General features: G+C 37.4%; 1 protein-coding gene across 2 annotated transcripts in view; it reads right to left on the bottom strand.

Annotated features, from left to right (window-relative positions):
• LOC105384353 (SUN domain-containing ossification factor) overlaps positions 1-21,365 on the bottom strand; it is a 33,006-nt gene that overhangs the window by 1,875 nt on the left and 9,766 nt on the right. Inside the window, exons 1-3 of one of the 2 annotated variants that reach the window (XM_048632321.1) lie at positions 12,500-12,839; positions 4,875-5,226; positions 2-2,033 (exon numbers count right to left, since the gene is read on the bottom strand). In XM_048632321.1, the coding sequence (XP_048488278.1) occupies positions 2-2,033; positions 4,875-4,966 (2,124 nt within the window). In that variant the 5' untranslated portion in view covers positions 4,967-5,226; positions 12,500-12,839. Of the gene's footprint in view, position 1; positions 2,034-4,874; positions 5,227-12,499; positions 12,840-21,365 lie in introns of those variants that run through there. The other variant, XM_011554572.3, reaches the window with a different exon arrangement.

The raw sequence follows: 21,365 nt of genomic DNA, 5'->3' as shown, positions 1-21,365 counted from the left end.
CCTTGACTCTATTAGAAAGGCGCAGAAACACGGATTCCTTCTGCAGCGCCTGCTGGTTGACGGCGGGCGCGCCGGGGGCGGGGGCGCCGGGCGCGGGGGGCGGGGGGTCCGCCGCCAGCTGGTCTAGCTCCGACAGGTACCCCTCGCTCTCCATCATCAGCTCACTTGGCTCCTCACCAATATTAGGGTCCTTCTTTTCAGGTTGGTCCGGCTTTTTCACCTCCTGTTTTGTGCTGTCTTTAGTTTCGATGTCTTGCTTTTGGATGTCTGGTCTTTCTGGCTCGGGCGTTGGTTGTTTGTCTTCTGTTTCGAGTTTGTCTGTTTTCTCTTCTGTCGGAGCGACCTCCTCTGTACCGTCGTCTGGTTTGAGGGTCTCATCTTCTTGTATCGCATTCTCAGTAGATACTTCAGGGGCTAATGGCTTGTAATCTTCATCGACCGTCTCAACAGTTTTATCATCTTCAGCCGATGTGTTTTCATTTGGCAGGACGATTTTAGCATCTTGATCTACACCTATTTCTTCCGAAACCTTTTGCGTTGTATCGTTTGTGGTCGCGTTTGCGGTCACGTTGAGTTCACTTTCGAAACTGGAGTTCAAGACGACCTTCTTTTCCTTAATAGCGAGGAGGTTGCATAATGCGGCTAAATACTTTGGCGGGAATAAAGCGTTCATATAGGCGACTCGTTCTTCGCTGAACTCTATTGGTTTTGTACTTTTGAAGTCGAGGCCGTAGGGAAGACAGACCCCGGTGCACTGGAGCGTCTCTCTCAAGAAAACTTGCCGGAGAGCGTTGCTGAGCTTATCCGAGCTGCAACTGATCAGCTCAAACACCTCGTTATAGAGAGCCTCGCTGCAGTTATCACACACTATAATATGGCTGGGAGTGCAGCAGCGTTTGTACATTTTATCCGTGTTAGTATCATTGTGTTCGCTTGTGACGTTTTTAGGCACTTCCGTCTTGACGAGCACTTGCGCGGCTTTCTTCATGATGGACATGACGGCGTCCCGCGCCGAGCCGAATAGGTTTTTAGAGGTGTCCAACTCTGCGCTAGCGATGTCGGGCGCGTCGATAATTTCATCATCGTCATCATCATCAGTATGCGCCGCGTGCTGCGAGCTCTCTTTCTCTAACACTTCAAACTCCGACGTTCCGTAAACTTTAAACAGCGATATGGGGCAGTAGTGCTCCGACCCGTAATGCGAGAGCAGTTCCACTTTGATAAACTTCCCGAACATGTGAGGAAATAGATCGAAGCTTTGCACGTCTCTGACATCAGCCGCGCGGAACTGGCCCACACTGGTCCACTCGCGCGTCGGGAACCTATCACTGAAATACACGGCTATGTCTTTAGGAGTGGAAGAGAACAACTCGAAGTTGGCTATCTCTATCTTCTGCGCTTGCACCGGCTCGCACAGTTCCACCACGAACCAGATGCGGCTGTTGCAAGTATTGAGCATGTATTCGTCCTTATTCTGGGACAGTATGGAGCTCGCTGAACCAGCCTCGGGGTTCACGGCCACTATCTTGGCGCCACACGGCGGAGACGCGTAGTTTTTTGAGCGTAACTTCGTGCTCTTACTGCTAAAGTTGGTGTTGCTATGACTAGGCTGCGAGGAGTGGTTGAGGACTGTGTCTTTCTTCTCCGCCTCTGCCAGTTGTTTCTGGGCCCACTCTGAGAAGGACGGGATGTCTTCTTGCGGCGTCTGCGGTTTGACGGGTATTTCTGGGTCCTCTTCGTCTTCCGTGGTGGTTTGAGATTCTGTGTCTGTGTCTGGGGCGGCGGTGGTTGTTTGGAAGGCGTCCTCCGCCAGCCTGGTCTCGTGCATGGGCTTGGCTCTCACCACGAGTGTCTCCTTGTCCTCTGTCCTCGGCTTGTCTCCATCCTCTGGCGCCTCCACTAGAGTGAAGGTGGTGGTGTCGTTGTGTGGTTCCGACTCGTTGGTGAACAGAAGCTCGTCGGCTTGCTTTAGATCTAACTTGGCGTTGTCCGCCAGCGAGATGAGTATTGGAGGCTGTCCCGTGTCAGGTAACCTGCAAAGAGAAATAACCAAGTTTAATAAAATGATTTTCCGACATCTGTTTCACTTATTCTATGAAAGAATATTATAATAGTTACATTACTAGTAACATTAGCACATTTGCTGATAAGGAATGGTAATTATGTTTAACATATTTTGGATTTACAAAGGTTCGGTGGTAAATCAATTAATTAGATACGGATGCGACATCATCAAGTGAGTATCGATTTCCCGCATTTATGCTAAAACGGTTACCAATAGTTCACGCACAGTTGGGCATTGCGAAGTCAAAGCTTATATAAATTAACATATACCTAATGTACATAATAGTAGTTGCTATTTATTAATAAGTAGCCGATTTGTCAGGCCAAGCTATGGACTATCACCAAATGTCATGTAAATCTGGTTACATTTTGGACCATTAAACGTAATTTATTAACAATATTACCCACACAATATAGTGATAGTCAACAGTCTCGGGGTGGGCTGTACGCTACATTGTCTCAATTGTCCACATAGTGGCGGCCAATTACAATAAATCACTTTACAATAGACGGGCTGAATGCATATTTAAACTGAAGTCAATGAACACTGCAAATGAAATAGAGAGTCCGAGCTAGCAGGGGTAAGTATGTAGGTACCTTAATTTGTTGAATTAACATAGGATTATAATCGATATACGTAAATATTAAACAGCCAATAGATATTCATGCCAATTTCTTCTAGCTCAAGCATGAAAGATCGATTGTTGATTTCTAAATAGTTACTGCTATAACCTATGAAATTCCTATAACAAATATGCTAAATAACTACACCAATCGCGACTGCAGTGTGTACCACATTCGGACATCGACAAAACAAAAGAGCGTAGGTCTAAAGTTGTTGTCACATACCGTCAATTGTTTAAACGAGGGCACTGATTGTTGCAAAACATGACCGTAGCCACACTGTGGTACAGTCGAGATAAGAATCATTTCTTGACCTAAACTTCATAGTTTTCGTCTACTAATGAAGTTTTAAGTGCATTGATATGTAAAATTCTACAATCATAGTTTACTACAACGTTTCTGTATCAGAGGTTACGTTCTCATAGTTGAAATCAATATAAAATGCCACCGACTTACATCTAATACATGTATTAATTAATTTCTGAAATTGTTCGAGTGAACCTTAACCGCACGTATAACGTGAAATTAATTAATTAATACATATCTAATAACCAGTATTTAACATAGTACCAGTGATGAACAAGAATCCTCGCATGCCGGTCGACTATTTGACTAATGTTACGGTTAGACGGCACACGCTAATACTGTAACACTAATGTAACCATTTAACATGGCAGAAAGTTTATTGCATTTACTATTTATCTTCCATTTATAATCTAAGAGGTACATAGAGCGCGAGACGCAGGGCCTTACCTCAAAAACTTAGACAGTATTTAACAGATGTTAAGTGCTGTCAAACGCCTAATAATTCTGTCCAATTTTGTTTAAACGCTTGTTAAATAACGTTTAAAATTTTTTGTAGTAATATAGACAAACAATGTTTAAAGCTGGTTTTACATTTACAGCGGATCCGGCGCTGATCGTCAGTGCTGAGAACAATTTTTGTGATTTGTCAGAACTGAGCTTTAGTTACAAACATTTCTGTCAGCGCGCCGTCGATCTGCGTGAATGTAAAACAAGCCTATATTCTAGGAACATAATGACAATACACATACACACATATGCCACATCCTTGATAGTATTAATTACTGCTTTCACAGTACAAATGTCTTGTTATTAATTATTACGTCACCAGGGATTATTAGAACGGTTATTATTAGAGTTTATCATTAGTTTACAAATAAAGTTCGTAAACAAGTGACTCTCTAACGTCATCGGATTACGAGAGCGATGAGTGTGGCGCATAGGTCATTGCGATAAATCTGCAGTTAACTCTAATTAAAGATGGATTAAGTACGGTGGCCTGCGCCTAAAAGTATACAGGCGAAGTTTTTAAAATAGCAATCTCAAGCTCACATGCTGCTCAAGCACATCCACATAAACACCACTGCTACACACATCACACACAACACGTCCCCGGATTTATAAAAGATGAAGCTGGTCCCTTCATCATGAGGGATCGCTATTTTAAAAACTCCGCCTGTATACTTTTAGGCGCAGGCCACCGTACTATAGCAAACTAAATTAATTACGATAGCTTTTAAATACTATTTGATCTCAATAATAGTACCTTCTTTTGGGAGTTTGATTTTATACATAGCACTCATAAATTTTTATTTGGTATGTTGTGCATAAATTATCATAATGTCGAATGGAACCAGTAAAAGCTTGTTAGAGTCAGTCGTAATTTGCACTTAAGTTGCAGCAAGAAATAATAAAATGCAACAAATGTAAAGAAAGCTTTCATAGCTGCTCATATTGTGAACAAATATGTATTTAGAAAGGTGAATTACCGGCCATTAGAAGTGGTGTGAGAGAGTGGCAGAAGAGCTTATTTATCTTTCTCACACTATAATAACAATAATTAAGTAAAGATGTTGATAATTATTTTAATTATAATACCTACTATAGGTAATTATTTATCAATACCATACTAAAGACCCATTTCTCACTTCAGTAAAGAAAGTACCAGAGCATGAACATAATTCATAGGTACTACCTACTAGGTACTCAACGACATTTCAGCAAAACATAACTATAAATTTTACATCCATACTAAAGTGCTGCTTAACTTCACTTTCACAGGGTGAGAAATTAACATGTAAGTAATATAGTAAGTACACAAGATCCAACACCATAGCACACAAAAAAAAGTAAAAAACCAAACTCTATGGTGTTATTCTTACGTGTAGAATATCTTGGTAAGCGGCTGATGTCCGCCGTAGGCGACCAGCTGACACAGCAGCAGAGCCGCCAGCAGCGCCCGCGGCGGCGACATGGCGGCGCTGGCGGCGCATTGGCGTCGCGACCGGAGCCCTATCACTGCACTTCACTAGTTCCGCAACGCGACACCAAGGAGTCCGCAATCACAGACGCAAAACCGCTACCTCTTTGGTTGTAATCGGTTTTTGACGTTTGGTTTTTGAGGTGACGTTTGAGAGCGCGGGAAAGAAAAATAAGTTTCTTTTTTCATACAACTATGTTTGATCTCGATTTCAGAATAGTTCAGTTTTATAACTTAAAGATGATTACGTAAGCCTGAAATAAGGTAGGTATAATTTTAGGAATTGCCTGTTGACTGTAATAGTGTACGTACTACTTTAAAAGTCATAAAAGTAAAAAACCTTTCGTAAGATTACCTCTGAAAGAAACTATCTGTTGGGGGCGATCAATTTATTAGCACGAGTTAATTAAATAATGATAAATATGTACCAAAGTTTGCACATCAATATCTGTTAGTACTTAAACTGCGATGGTAAAACTGTTCTTCAATGCGTAATACTGATAAACAGGATTTAAATATAACGAAGTTTATCTCTGCTCTACTATGGTTATTTATTCATTCACTATTTTCTTTTTCAGCTTCGAGGGCAAATATTTAATCACGGTTATTATAAGTTCTTGTATGATATATCCAACCGATCTGCCAACCATCCCATCCGATAAAAAAGCACCCTTGGACCTTTTATTGATATAATTTCACCCTTTAATAAGTGCAAGTTAAATTCAACTAGTTACTTAGCTGCACCTTGGCACGTGGCAAGTAATATCCATTAAGCTAGAGATAATATTATTCTGCACGATATTTACCCCGTGTCATTTACCGCTGAGTCAAAAGTCAACAGACTCTACATTGTAGATCGTTACTTAATTCCTTATCACACACATAAATTTACACTACTACTTGAGTATCGTAGGTATTATAATGATAGTGGCGGTAAAGCAAAGAACAATCTTCAAGAAAAAAACATAAAAATACAGTTTTGAACTCTTCCGGGGTAAAATGGCTTTCCTTATTTTGATACCTTTTCAAGTTTACATAAATAACTGGTTCCAGGTCCTACGCCTAATACTGTGGTATTTTGCAAATTAGTCCCGGGCAAACGGACAATGTCCATTAATTAAATAAAACCTAAAAACAAAACAAACAAAATGTCAGCAACGTAACGGTTTCTCTTGAAAACGGTGAAATAATTCAAAAACAATTTAGTGATTAGATATCAGATAAACCTACCACACGCTTGCCTTGAACTTGTAAGAAAGTAATTAAGGAAATAATGGCGACAAACATTATTATTTAATCGAGACCGTAAAATTATGTACTGAAAGAGTGCAAGTGTGTTTCTATTGCAGCATTTTCGGATATCATGAAGGAAAATCACATGAACAAAGGCAGATTCCAAGTCCTTTACAGATTTCGAGACATCATTTGCACACCAAGTGTAAGTATTTATACACGTCGTTGTGGCGGGATCAATGACCGGGTTCTGCATAGTTGCACTCGGGCCCTAGCGCGTGCGCAACGAGACGGCCGACCTTGCGTCTGACCTTACAACTACCCATGGGGAAGAAAATACACAGTGCCAATTCAACATTCTCAAGTGACATGTCGTATTGGTTGTGAAACTTTATATTGATCTAATTTTTATACGTGGTTTTTTCGTACCAATTAGCGTCTATGCATGACTGATTGCTGGATTATCTATAGCTCAAAGCGCATTCTAAAAAATCACGTCACGCCTAACACTGATACGCGAATAATTATAATAAGGGGAATTATAAAACGAGCGAACAAAAAAAAACTTTGCGACTGATGATGACATATTGTTTTAATAAATTGAGCGGTATGAATTTGAGTAAGCGAAAAATTAACTAAACTGACGACGAATATTGATTTATAATAAAATCCAGAACGAGCTTACAAAAAGTGGATTGTGATATATCCATTTCAGATATTAAAATTTTATGCGAGCGACTAAATTACTGAGTGAGCGACTGGAATTACTAAGTGAGCGACTGGAAATACAGAGAGGGCAACTTCAATATTAAGATAGATTCGATTTTTCTAAGTGAGGTTATACTTATCGAACTACTAAAAAGATCACTTTGAGCAAAGTTTTGTATGCTGCTTTATTAATGATTATTGGTTACTGATATTCTATTTGAGGGCTTATGTTTTTTTTATTTTGATACGCTTTTTTTATTAAAACTACAGATTTTTAAATGCGCGCGAATTCCAATGGGGGCGCGGGCGGGGCGACGAATCGTTGCAGTCAGGTGAGTTGTAGTAGGGCTCCTCATACCTGTCCATGTTTCTTACTATTAATAAGAAGTTTTTTTTAGTTGACTGAAGCGTCTTATTTTATTTTTTGTTCATTTGATTGAAATAAATGCATGCATATTACTTTAATTTTACGGAGTACATTGATGCTGATTCCGAAGGCAGAAATTCTAATTTTAGAGCTGTCAAAACCTAAATTTCTTTAATTAAAATTCAACTCTATGAGTGTTTTCGCAAATGTCATTTTTAGCTAGCAAAAATTATAGTTTGACAGCGTTAAAATTATAATTTCTGCCTTCAGAATCAGCATCATTGTTTTATTTAATTACCCTTATATTTCAATAATAAAATTTCTCAACTAATAGAATAGTGTTTCTTAAAATAGTTATTTCATATTATTTTTATTTTTTAAATGTGAGCTCATTATACGCAGAGTATCATCTGCTCATTAGTGTATTTTTCAAAGTGGTTTTTGTATACGAAACACTTCATTTAAGATAAAATGCCGCTCAGTATAAAAAATACATTTGCCAAATATTGAAAAAAATGCAGAACGTAACGTTGACACTCAAACAAATATTAGGTCGCTCAAATATTATGAAGCTGCTCATTTTGTATTTTAAGTAACTCAAATTAATGTTTGTAAGTTGCTGTTCTGTTGATTTCTCGTCACTCGCAGTCAGTCGCTCACTTAGTAATTCTATAACCCAAATTAATTAATTTTGACACTTAGAACTGTAATTTACAGTCACTCGTTTTATTGCTACCCATATAATAATTGCAGATTTGTATCAATTATTCAAAGAAAAATCCTCAATGACTTGAAATGTCCAAACCTTTATTTAAACTGAAATAGCCAGATGTCACCGTTGGGGTACACGAGAAAGACAAATTCCAGAGCAAAGCTAAATGCTTAATTATTGCAAATGCGAACAATTAAAACCAGATTCCTTTGAGCAATGAATCAATTAAGCGTTACAAAAGCGGTGCAGCGCTTGGAGAGCTACATTCACAATTAGCGGACTGCCCACGGGACGCCCACAGCGGAGCCTTAACAGTTGTCATGTCACGCGTAGGCGGGCGGTGCAATACTGTTCACTACTCAGAATTTACGAATATCACCACCACACCATCACAAGCCTTTGAATCCAGAGCAACAGAGTCTAAGTTAGCACAGTCCAAAACTTCAAATTCGCAAAGAGACAATCCGTGGTATGAGTGTACACATACAGTCACACACCCTGTGCTTTATGGTGCGGGCACATTAATCAACCTAGTAGTGGGTGGCAGGTATCAGCGCCGCCATTAGCTTTCTACGGAAAATAGCGGATGCGATATGTGCGAATCCGAAAAAGGTGAAGTGGAAAATCGTTCGGATGATAACGGAGTTCCAGGTATGCGGTGAGGTCACTTTTTGGTTTTCGATGGGAGGATCTAATGTAACTTAAGCTTTAACTCACTTTTCATAGAAAAAATGGGCTTGAATAATGTAATCAATCATCAAGAGTCAATATTTCAGCGTTAAAGCATAATGGTAAGATTCTAGACACGGTTCTAGACGGATAATTTATATTTATCGGATTATACGGATGCAATAAAATTCTACTCTACGTGAGAACTACTTGTGTGTTGACTCACAATTACTAGATAATATGATAGTAGTCCCAAGCACCGACGCTAGCTCTACACATTGTACGAACGAACGTGACCAGACCACTGGAGACTTCTGAAATCGGCTATTTGAAAATCCCGTCCATTCCAATAACGTTAGAAGCCCAAGATTTATGTATCGCTCTAAGTTTTCCTAATAGAAAGCTATCACGTTTCACATTTACTGCTCCTTGTTAGACTTGAAAGTGGGTTTCTATCTGAATTTATGGGACTTCGAATAAGCCAATTTAATTTCTGTGGGTTCTGTAAATAGTTGCGAAATTCTGAACTGCTTACCGCAAACATATTTATGACTATTATAATGAAATGGCATGTAAAAGCTTAGCCTGTAAAGTGTTCAGAGGTACTTGAAGTACGCAACAATATAAATGTTGATCATGCTGATCATAAATCACCGGGAACACCTAGAAATGTTATTATTTTCCAGAAAAACAGATTCTACAGTCTACACCCTATAAAATAGTAATTCCAATAGCACGTGACCCAGTTTTATATACGCGAGACGTAAAACTCTCGGAGACTACTAGTAACCTAGTTATAAACAAGACGGAAATCCCACTGAAACCTGACAAATAAATGGACTTGTATTCTTATGTTAAAATCACCTTGACGGCGTTTTAACTACATATTATTTTCTAAGATGGTAACATTAACATGTTATCTTTTGGCCCTGTACACTGAAGAACTGAACTCTTTTTTAAATACGACTTTAAAGGAATTGTCGGTAATTTTCAGAAATATTGCACACATAAACTAGTTAACATTATATTTCTGTCCATTATTCAAATTGTAGGACAGATGTTTTTCGAATGACGTGTTTTATGGCCTAATTTGTACTCTTTTTCCATACCGAATTTTGAGACTCGGTAATTTCTGCATAGCCTATGACGCTGAAGACCTTTTTTTGCATAGGTATTTTATTTTCTCTGAAGGGAGTAGGTAATTTTATTTCACGGACAATTTAGCGACACTCGTCTCTACTCCGGCTTTATGACGCGTGGTGCGTGGGAAGACTTCAATTTATTTCACTTGATAGCTTTGCACACAAAAACATTTAAGTGACACACTGAACCTCAAACGAGTAAAAATTCCAAGTAGGTACCTACGTCGTTATCCGCTTTCGTTAGATGACATAAAAAAACCAACAAACACACACAAGGGCCTGAACCAGAACTGACTTTCCAAATTGGCCGATCATTTATAAATAACTTCAAGCGTACCCTGCGTACCATTCTATGCACTGACAAGTATCATATCAACCCTGCGTTCCCGATAAGGGTGCCAATCGACCACGGACGTTGGAGCAGAACGACATGTCGCAATCGCAACGAAACTAATTACTGACTTCCGTGTCTTTGAAAGTCCTGCCTGCCAAAATTCGATGGAAACCAGTAGTGACGTTGCGAAAAGTCGTATGCTGCATCCTCATGTCATCGGCAGCCAATTGGTAGCTTAAGTTTTAAATAGCTATAGTCGCCGCTAGGCGTACTTGAATGTACTGGATAAAAATGGCGATTCAAGGCCCACAAGTGACCCGAATGTAGAGCTACTTCGTCGTATGCATGAATAATATTATGTACCTTCTTGCTTATGGATTAAATGTGATCATGGATGGCTAGGGAATTGATAACAAATAAAACTTTATAAGTTTTATAAATGGCCGGTTTTCAAAAACTGTTACATGGCTCTTTATCTTTTTTAAGCTAAATATTTACCATAAGTCTTTTGCAATAAACTAAAGAAATAAAGTTTACTAAAACGTTGAAAATCGTCGTACTGTCCGAAACCTTCATAACATCCTTTTGCCTAATTAATTATGGTTGTAAATTGATAATTATACTAATTACAATCCAGTTTTTAGGAAGGATATTCATGGACTGATAATTTAATACCTGAAAAGAGGGTAATTAGTAATGAATGAAAAATTAAGTAGTAGCTTATATAAAAGGGCAATCATTTAGGAAAAATAAAAAAGTTTACACTAATGATTTCAAAGAAATGTTTTTGTTGTGTTTGAAGTACATACACGAGGAAATTTTGTACATAACACAAAAACCTCTTTTCCTTTGTAACATATCAAGTTCCACGCAGTGCCTAACCTTAGTTTCAAGGATAATAAATAAGGATATACAAATACACGAACCAAATCAAAATCACCTTAAGAAGAACCTTAAGGAAACAAAATACTTTTCAGAAAAGGCATCAAAACTGTTCCATACAATCGCGGGGCAATCGGGAACCAATTTTTGAAAACGATGTCTTGAAACTTGAATATGGTTCACAGAACATGAAGACGGCTATAGTGATGTGAAACGTGACATATTGCCCGAATCCCGTTAACTACTGTCACATTCTAGTTCAGCATAATATGTCTACGACGACATACTAAAAGCACATAGCATAGCATTGTCACTGATTATCCATTATAAATAAAATTTGGAGTGAGTAAAGAGGAAAAAAATATTGTTATGTTTGTATCATAACATCATAAACCACTAATCTGACTTTGGTATTAATATGGACCTTGTAAAGTCATGGTACCTACCTTTTATCCCTTAATTATTTTTCTAGGAAGATACCTACCTTAAAACAAGGCAAATCTTACGAGATTTCCGCTTTTCGGTTAGAAATTGCGGATTGTGTATTAACATTATTTTATAAAGTCCTTATTTTCTATCCTGATCAGGATCTGATTCTTCATACTTAAGTCTTATTTTAAAGTTGAGTCACACACGATATACCATCCACCCTATCGACTTACGTTACGACCCCGACAAAGTTCATTATTATTATCGCGGAAAATGGCTAACACTTTCCAACCATGTAGTTTTCAGCACCCCGCATCGTAACGATAACATGTTTAAGTATCAATATTATCGATTCATTGCCACTTCATACCCACATAATTATAAGTAAAACGGATTAATATTGTTAGTATTCATTTGAGTGGGAATTTGCTGATAATATTTATGTAGAGGTAAATAAACGGAGAGAGTAATTTGAGGGCCCTAAAAACAAAGTCAATTGTTTTAGTCCTAAACATTTAAGATGATCTAAAAATTAATAAATTAAGGAGTTATGTATCAAAAGTGAGTTTTAAGTTATTTTATAATAACATTTTCTTATCAGTGGAACTAATTTCTTGCATTTGTAAATTCAATGGAATGGGAATGTTTTCAAAATATTTTCAGTCGCAGTCACCCTTTGGTAAACAGTTTTGGCATGCAAAGGAAATTACAACACACTTTTTTTGATATATCTGTGTATTACCAGTTTGGTTATTACAAAGTTTAAATAAGGTTTAAATTTTAGAAAATGTCGAACTTATCAGTATTACCACAGAACTATCTTGTAGATTCATCAAACGAATGAACTCCATTCATTTTGGCTCAATTAAGACAAGTGAGTGCAATAACAAAGAATTTGTTAACAATAAAATTTAAACGAAGGTCTTTTAGTGCATCAGGTTTCTTCAATTGAAAAGATACAAATGATGAAAGGTTTCATACTATTACGACATGATCATTTAAGTTAAAACTTAAGTGTTTTCATGTTTTGTCAGGAGCTTTTAATATTTACGTGTAAAAAATGTAGATCCGTATTGTAATTTACAAAGTTTTCACTGTGAACAGGCAATTCCGAGTAGGATTTTCCCACACTAAAGTCCAAATCAATAACTTCACAACACAATGAAACTATATTGAACTTTTTAATTTTACTTCAGCAATATGACTGATTGGCAAATATAAGCTGAACACTGAAAATTTTACGATCGGCGTTATTGCGAATAAAATTAATGAACTAGAAGCAAAGACACGTCATACGCGCGCGGCGCCTGCCGGTGAACTGGCGATCCGTTGATAATTTCTCATGACGCGCCTTGCACCGCACCGATAGAGCCTCAATAGAGAGCGAAATTGGTTTTAGAACTTAGCTAAATACACATTTACCGACATCACAATAAGGTGGATTAACTAGTGACATTTTCTTCTAACATGTCTGGCACGAGACATCCGTGGTCAGTCAGGAAGTTGCATTCTCACGCATTCAATGAGTAAGCAGTTCGATGACCTTGAGGGACTACGGAGCGACCTAGACTTTTCATACGTACTCGATTAGTCAGGTGCTTAGCTAGCACGTAGGGATGCCTGCTATTGCTATTTGCATTATTTGATATGGTTGATAGGTCAATCGATAAGGCTCCTGCACCCCAGTGACGTATCACCTGTTTCTCATAGGTCTGGCTGGCGCACCCTGGGCAGACGGCGACTGTGACTAATTCGACCGGCGAGCCCTCACCACGGTGGAACACCTTAGTCTATCCCTAGTGGTTGCCACCGAGACGCCAGCTAACACTATTCATGCGACGGTTCACAAATTTCCGAATTATGCAAAAATACTATTCCGAAATCGGTGTCAATTCATTACATTTCATTGGATACGACTAACATAAGTCTATAGACAAGATCTATAGAAATTAATTGTGGGATATCTAAAACCGTAAAACTAAAAACGTCATAACGTCCATAACGTCACAGGAATCATCTTACTGAAACGAGGTTTAGAAGAAGCCAGTGGTTACCAGGTAGTGGGACTGGCTAATAGCTAATGTGCATTATTTGATCGCTGATAAACTACCTAATAATAATATGCTCACTTCATGCCGGTAATAAACTGTTATCATTATAGGTATAATTAATTATGGTAGTTAACGATAGTTAGCTAGTGAAATTGAACATTAACTGGGAGACTCTCGTTATTAATAGAAATGACTTTATTACTATCTACTACCTGGTTTAATAATTATGAAAACTAAATTACAGCCTTGTTCTTGACACCAAACTCTCGACACTCCTTGATTATAAGATAAATTAAAATAGATATGTATATACTTTCCTTCTTATGTACAAAATTTAGAATTAAGTTCAAACTGAATATTCTAATTTCTTTTTATTATCTGATGAAGAAAAACTCAGAAAATAATCTCAATTGAGAGTATTTTCTACGAGTATGGCGTATTGATTTCGTAAAGACGTGGGTTTTGACTTTTACCAAGCGACAGGTCAAGGTGATACAGGTGAAACACTAGATACTAAACGATACAAAACGAAATAACACTTACGAAGTAATTAGTGCCAAATTCAATACAGTTTGAATCCTAAACGCGTTGTTAAAACGATAGGTACGCTGTTTTAGCACCGCTTCCCGTCAGCTATGTAATTTCATTTAAATCTGGTAAATGGTATGTAAATAAAGTTATTACAAACAATGTTGGATTTATAAAAATACAAGTCATTGTTTTATTTTAAGCTTAACTTAATTAGGTAAGTACTTATCATTATCAGGTATCATAAATCTCAATAACCATTAGTTCGTGCAGTTCTGACAAACAAAATCAAATCTACGAATCACAGATAATCTTGTAAGCATCGGGCGAATAATATTGGACCTACGAGTTTTTCGTAAGATCGTTTTACAAACATTATGGTGTTTTTAAATATTGACTGAGGGTACCTACTGCAAAATGCAGGATATTAAGCTTAGACGAAAAATCATGAACATAACTTGGGACAACTTTAAGTATGAACGGTCGTATAGTTATTTTATTGGTTCACATCAGAATGATGAAATGTATTGTACTTATGAGTTTAGATAGAACATTCGCGATTATCATGACCACTCACGTCATCGCATCACTATTGTCTACCAACAATAACAACATGGTAGTAGGTATTACTTGTACATTCATTTTAATTGCTTCCAATTTAATTTATATTGTTTCAAAAGGTACCTACATCTGAAATAACAGAAATGTACTTTTGCAACTCGAGTACAAGGTGCAATTTTTATGAAATTTTCAATTTTATAAAGTGTTATAATGATAAAGAAAAAAATATTATTGCAAGACATGACGCTTTTAAATGGCGTAAATATGAATAGAGTCATGGGGACCAACAAAAAAAACACGCACTCGTACTTTCCGCCAAATTTTTTAATGCAAATTCAAAATCCATCCAGACAATGGCAATCGTAAAAAAAAGGACCCTTTTTTGAAGTCGGTACAGGAGTATCTACAAGATCGATGACGTCATAACGGAGACATCTCCAAGTGTGTCTCAAGACGGCAGCCGCGCTGCAACTGCAGTAATCCGGACGGCAGGTGTCGCGCCACGCGCCGCGTCACGCGCCTCCGGTCATGCGTGCCTCATCCTGTTACACTGATTCTTGAGCACTCATGCCGCCCTGGTACTTGAACTCGATGCAAATGCATAGGCCTCTTGTTGACACACGTTTTTTCGCCGTTATAAACTACGGTTTATTCGCTGTGCGGTAGCTTAGGCACCGTGGGCTGGTTTTAGGGTTCGGGTGGCAAAACTAACTATAAACAGGAAACTCGCCGTGACGAGAAAATGTGCTGTGGACAACAGGGGTTGAAAAACATAGAGACACTATGTATTGACTATGTTGAGAAACGACTTAGTTATAGTATTTACTACCGGTTTCACAACTTAGAAGATCAAGGTATGCAGAATTAAAGTACCATATGCGGCGTTTTGATTAACTGAATTTTCATTGAACAGGATTTAGTTTCTGGAGTGAGAAACTGGGATACAGAAGACTTGTTTTTACTAAAGCAAATAACAGAAAAAATATATATGAAAAAATCAAGGTTAGTGAGATACCTCAGCCTAAGCTTAAGGCTTTTGGCGTTGATACTATAAAACACTAGCGTATGCTCTGACCTGACAAAAGATTTACCATTTTAAGTTCTATGCTGCCCTGCGCTTATCCTCTTCGGCACGCGATCGACAAGTCTCGGCTGTCACCGGATGTATTATTTATAGAGGTGCGGGACGAATTGGTTTGCCGACATCGGCACTCGACAGTCTGTCACAGTATAGTATGAATATTTAAAAGGCAATTCGCTAGGTTCAAAGTCCACGAATAGAACCAAAAATATTCTTTAATACAAAACTGCATCAAAGCAGCATTGATTGTGTCTCGACTCGATGCTTTAATGTCCTGAAACGTAGTCTCATGTGTGATGATTGATAATAATAAGATTAACTACCTATCCTATCTATTATTTATTTTTACATAAGATTATCTTCTAAGCTTCCGTCCATGAATTGTAAATATTTCAGTAATTTCATACTGCCCTGTGTCGTTGCCAAGTGTGTTAAAAGCACACCGGTCGACCTTTCCTGCTCGAGTTGTCTCTTCTATTATTGTTTAATGCCAACGAACCCTTAAGTAGTAATTATCTTCGTTCTAATGTAATCTGCTAATCATCTGTACCACTACCATGACTATACTACGGAAGTTATGTTAGCGAGGGGCGTATGTGTTGTACCAATTGCACGGCGATTTAGCGAGTGCGTCATATCTTGACATACGTCACGAGTGGCGCCAGTTGGAAAACGTTCCGTTCCGTTCCGTTCAATTTTATGTACCTAATTTGCAGGATTAAAAATATATTTCGTGGAAAGGTTCTTCGTCTTAGCGTGTCGGTGACAAACATTATTGTGACTCAACGAAAGAAAGATAGCATCAGATATTACCTCCCTAGTATTTTTGTCAAATTAGGGCAGATTTTCCAATGTTCAAAAGTTATTTGAGGGATGTTGTCTCGTCTGAATGTTTGTGGTCTAGTCAGATAACATTAAAATCTGACTTGAAAAATCAGCCCTTAGATGAATATTCCAGAAGGAATTTCGAAGTCAGAATAAATCTTCTCAAACCGTGACTGATACTGAATGTAGATTTTAACAAGACAGGTTAAAAGTCGACTACATGTCCCCCATTTTATTCAAAACATATTACGATTCCGTAATTTATTTGTGTAACTTACAGACCTTACAGTTCAGGCAACCTGTAGCCATAAACACTATTGTATTCAGCTCATTATGATATTGTTCTAGATTTCACGCAGCACTTTGTATTTTCACCTGTGTCAACTGTATGCCGATTTGTATCCACAGTTTTATAATTAAGTCGGGGAAGCTTTTATTCTTTAAGGGCTTTTTAATCTTTAAATACCGTATGGTTTATACCTACCATACTTTAAAAAAATGCCTATACCTTTGTCATTCTAATTGAATTAATTTAAACTTCGCCAAACGTCTGGCGCTAATCTAACATTTATTATTTAATTTCGTTAATTCCGTGTCTGCTCTTTTGATATCAACGGTCTTCTGTGTGCTTTTCTTATCTTATTCTTCTTTGCTTATATTTGCTTAATTATACTATACCAAATTGTATATGATAACTTTATCTACTTTCCAAATAAGACTAAGAAGTGTAAGTGGGTATATCTGTTGTTTATTTATATATGATTAAGAAATAAATATGTACATATCGTACATTTCCTAGGTTATAATACTTACTATTATGATTTACAGTATCTCTTAAAGTACCGCTGACGAAGAGGTTGCAGAAGGCAGAATACATGTCGCAACTTCATAGCCACTACTAGTCTCTATGTATTCCATATATTCTCTATGGACATGTCGTAAAGCGACATGTCGCTGGATGCCAAATGATTCCCATGTGATCGTCGTCTGCTGCAGCCTCGTGTCTACCGCCGCCAATCGGCACCTTTATTACTTTATTATTATAATGATTTAATACTTTATTGCAAAAATATGAGATATAAGTGTAGAAAAGGTGGACTTAATGCTAAAAGCATTTTCTACCAGCCAACCTACGCAGGAGGTACAAGTAAAAAGGTCAAGTTTATTCATGTGAGTATGGTCGAAATTAGCTAAAACTGAATTCGCAAGGTCCATTAGCGTACATCGATAACCAATCATTCCGTCGAGTGCTCGCTAAAACATACATATTTAGGGGAGCGGGGGGCTAGTTGTAACAGGGGTAAGTAGTAACAAGCATTTTTTACCTACATAATAGAAGAATATTAATTTAATTTTTAATCCAATGTACTACTTAATACGCAATGTATCATTTAAGCGTGGTAAGCATCCCGCCGGACGGCGCAGGAAGCGGTACTGTGCAGGCGCTCCGAAAAAGCCAGGTTTCGGACTTTTTTTTGTTTATACGAAATTGACTAGCATAAAATTCATATTGTTTAGCAGTTTTTGTTTAACAAAAATACATTTAGAATTTGTTTAGATTCATTATAATTAATTTTAATTTTACAACAATTAAGCGGTTTATTTTTTTAAAATATTATTTTAAAAACCTGTCCTATGGGGTATGTTGTAACAGTTTTGCGGGGCTAGTTGTAACATGTTATAACTTACCCCCTTATGTATTTATTAGTTATGAAATTTCGCGTCCGTACTTAAATTTATTCTTTTAGTATTTTGAATACTTGTTCGTTTAACTTCCTTAATTTTTATTTTAAAATGATACACTACTAAAGAAAATCTACACGTGCTACCCAAAGTCAAGATGTTTACGAATTGGCCTCTGCTGAAGTCTTAGAAAATAAAATCAGTGTACGAAAAGCCGCAAAAACTTTTAATTTATAACATGCATTTTTATATAGATATGTCAAAAAGAAGAATAGTAACAATTCTTTATCGTTCAGTAGCATAAAGTACCTATCGCAAAATGCACCGCGGAGATTTTATTTTTGTTAGCATAATGCACCTGTCGCATAATGCCCCTATCGCAGTATGCACCTGTCGCAAAATGCACCTATCGCAAAATGTACCTGTCGCAAAATGCACCTATCGCAAAATGTACCTGTCGCAAAATGCACCTATCGCAAAATGTACCCTTGTAAACAAAAATCTATTATGTTTTTTTTTTTTACATTCACATAATAATTATGTGATCTTGTCTGTTGGTTGATATTATTAAGTTATATTTTTTTATATATTCATGTATTAATATCATCATCACATTCACAGCACGACCCATTACGTCTCCACTGCTGGGGCACGGATCTCCTTCCAACGAAGGAAAGGGTTTAGGCCTAGTCCACCACGCTGGCCTAGTGCGTGTTGGTGGACTCCAACACAAGCAAGCTTGTGCTAAGAGAGTTGTCGGATAAGTGGTCAACCCCACTGTCAGATGTTTACCAGCTCCCCGAAGGCCTCGTCCCCGCCCTTCTCCTTACCAATTGAGTTGGTTTTATTACTTAATAGTATGGGGGACTTCATTTTTTCCTGGAAGTTTGGGATATATATACCAAACAACAGAAGGATCAGATAATTATTATTATGTAAATGTAAAAAAAAAGTTTATAAGGGTACATTTCGCGATAGGTGCATTTTGCGACAGGTGCATTTTGCGATAGGTGCATTTTGCGACAGGTGCATTTTGCGATAGGTGCATTTTGCGACAGGTGCATTATGCGATAGGTGCATTATGCGACAGGTGCATTTTGAGAAAGGTGCATTATGCGACGTTATTTTCATAGGGTACATTTTGCGAGTGGTACCTTATGCGACTGAGCCTATCAGTCGGCTATATATCAAACCCAGATTGGTTTTTCAAGAGGAAGAAGAAGCTAAAATATCTTAGTACTTGCTTACTTGCTTTAACATTTACTTTGGATTGCTTGATTACTTGAACATTTAAAACCTGTTAAGTGTCTGAAGTTTTTTTATGTCAAATAAATCTTTGAAAAATGTAAAACTGGTATTCTATTCCTAATGTTACTCGTCCCCAGCTCGTTACAACTAGCCCCAATCACGGGGCAAGTTGTAACGCCCGCCACTTTTTTTCAAAAGCGTTTTTACCAAAAGCCTTGACAGTTTTGATTTTAATTTTCTTTGAAATTGATAGATGGATGGATAGTTGTTAATTCTAATAGTATTGCTAGATTTCCTGAATACTAATCAAGTAAGTTTTTATAGCCAAGAAACCAAAAAATGTTACAACTAGCCCCCCGCTCCCCTACATGACAATCTTGTTTGCGTTCAGTTATACCGAAATTGTAAATGATATAAATTATTCTGGCCTAACATGAGATAACAAAAATAGGTATTGGGTTGCATGCTAATCATATTTAGATGCTAAGCGTATGCGTTGCGTGGTTGGCTCCGATTGGACCACGGGAAATAAGTCCTAAAGCTAAAATTCAACTGCAAAAACAGTCTAGAAAAATATTCTCTAGATACATACATTATACACTCACGGGCAATGAAAAGGTTCCACTGAGAAAAACACCAAATTACTTGTAAACGGAAGAAGCTAGCTTCATGAAGCTTTCTGCATACACTTAATAGAGCATCAGGATATAAACAACTAAAAATAGTAATGTTTTTTACAAATTTCAAATGAAATGTTGAAAAAATTGGGGTCGTTTGGTGTCGGCTTTTTGTGAGTGGAACTATTTCATTGCCCGTGAGTGTATAATAATTACTGGTAAATTGGTAATATTAAGAAATATTTTAAGCCGGAGTTAAGTGGCTTAGGTAATGTATATCCACTCGTGGAGGAAAAAAGTGTAGATCTTTCTTAATTTAGTTTAGTAAAACTGAGCTGCTATTCCTTTTTATACCCTTTTTACCTCGCCATTCCTATTTTCCTGCATTTGGTTCAATCACATTTAATGCATTATGAACAGTCAGAACAGTATAAAAATAATTAAAATCGGTTTATCTGGACCTGGAACTACGTGGCCAAAGATAAAGACTTCATTTGTTTACATTCATCGGGTTGTTTCTAGAAATTCTTTACATTAGTCATGTGAATGTCATGATTATCGGTGTAGTAATGCGTATTGTGTCGATTATCTGTTGGTATTATCTGACTTGTAATCGTCCATTTCCGAGCTAGTGTTGAAATCAGTCAACACTATCGGAAGGCGTATTTGTTAAAATGCGTCAATGTTACGAGTACTGTTGACAAGGTCGCAACTTGTTACAGCATCACATGTTTTTAAATCACAGTAAAAATGTCTTGAATGTTGCTTCCAACAAGCTTGGAATATATTGTATTTTTTTCATTCTCCACATAAAAACTGGCAAAATCAAATGGCGCATTTGTACGTATCCCAGATAGTTTTATTTCCGCTGTTCCAATACTGGTTGGAGTAAGTGGTTACGTCAATGTAGGTTAATCTAGACGTTCAGGGCCTCTAGTACGATTTTTGCAATTTATGTAAAATTGTAAACGAAAAAAGTTTTGGTTTTCTTCTGTCACCTGCATACATTATCTATTAAAAGTTTCATGATAGTTTCCACTAGAAGCGCCACTTTGTATGTGAGAAAACTGAAACTTTTATAGTTTTCGACGAACTATCAAACCTGTACTAGAGGGTCAGGTTTCGAACCCGCGTCATTTTTGTGAGAAGCGGGCACGTTACGCTAACATAACACTTTGTACTATATCATGGACCAAAACCGCGCTCTGAAAAAGTACCAATCTCAAGGATACGATACTACACAAAAAATTACTTGTGTCTTAAAAAAAGATTTTCTGCTATGTATTTTACGACAGTACCTACATAGGGGCGCTGCAGTCCATG

This window comes from Plutella xylostella, chromosome 4 (genome assembly GCF_932276165.1).
Source record: "Plutella xylostella chromosome 4, ilPluXylo3.1, whole genome shotgun sequence".
NCBI lineage: Eukaryota > Metazoa > Arthropoda > Insecta > Lepidoptera > Plutellidae > Plutella > Plutella xylostella.
The sequence above is the reverse complement of the archived record's forward strand: the minus strand, read 5'-3'. Positions and strand labels throughout refer to the sequence as shown.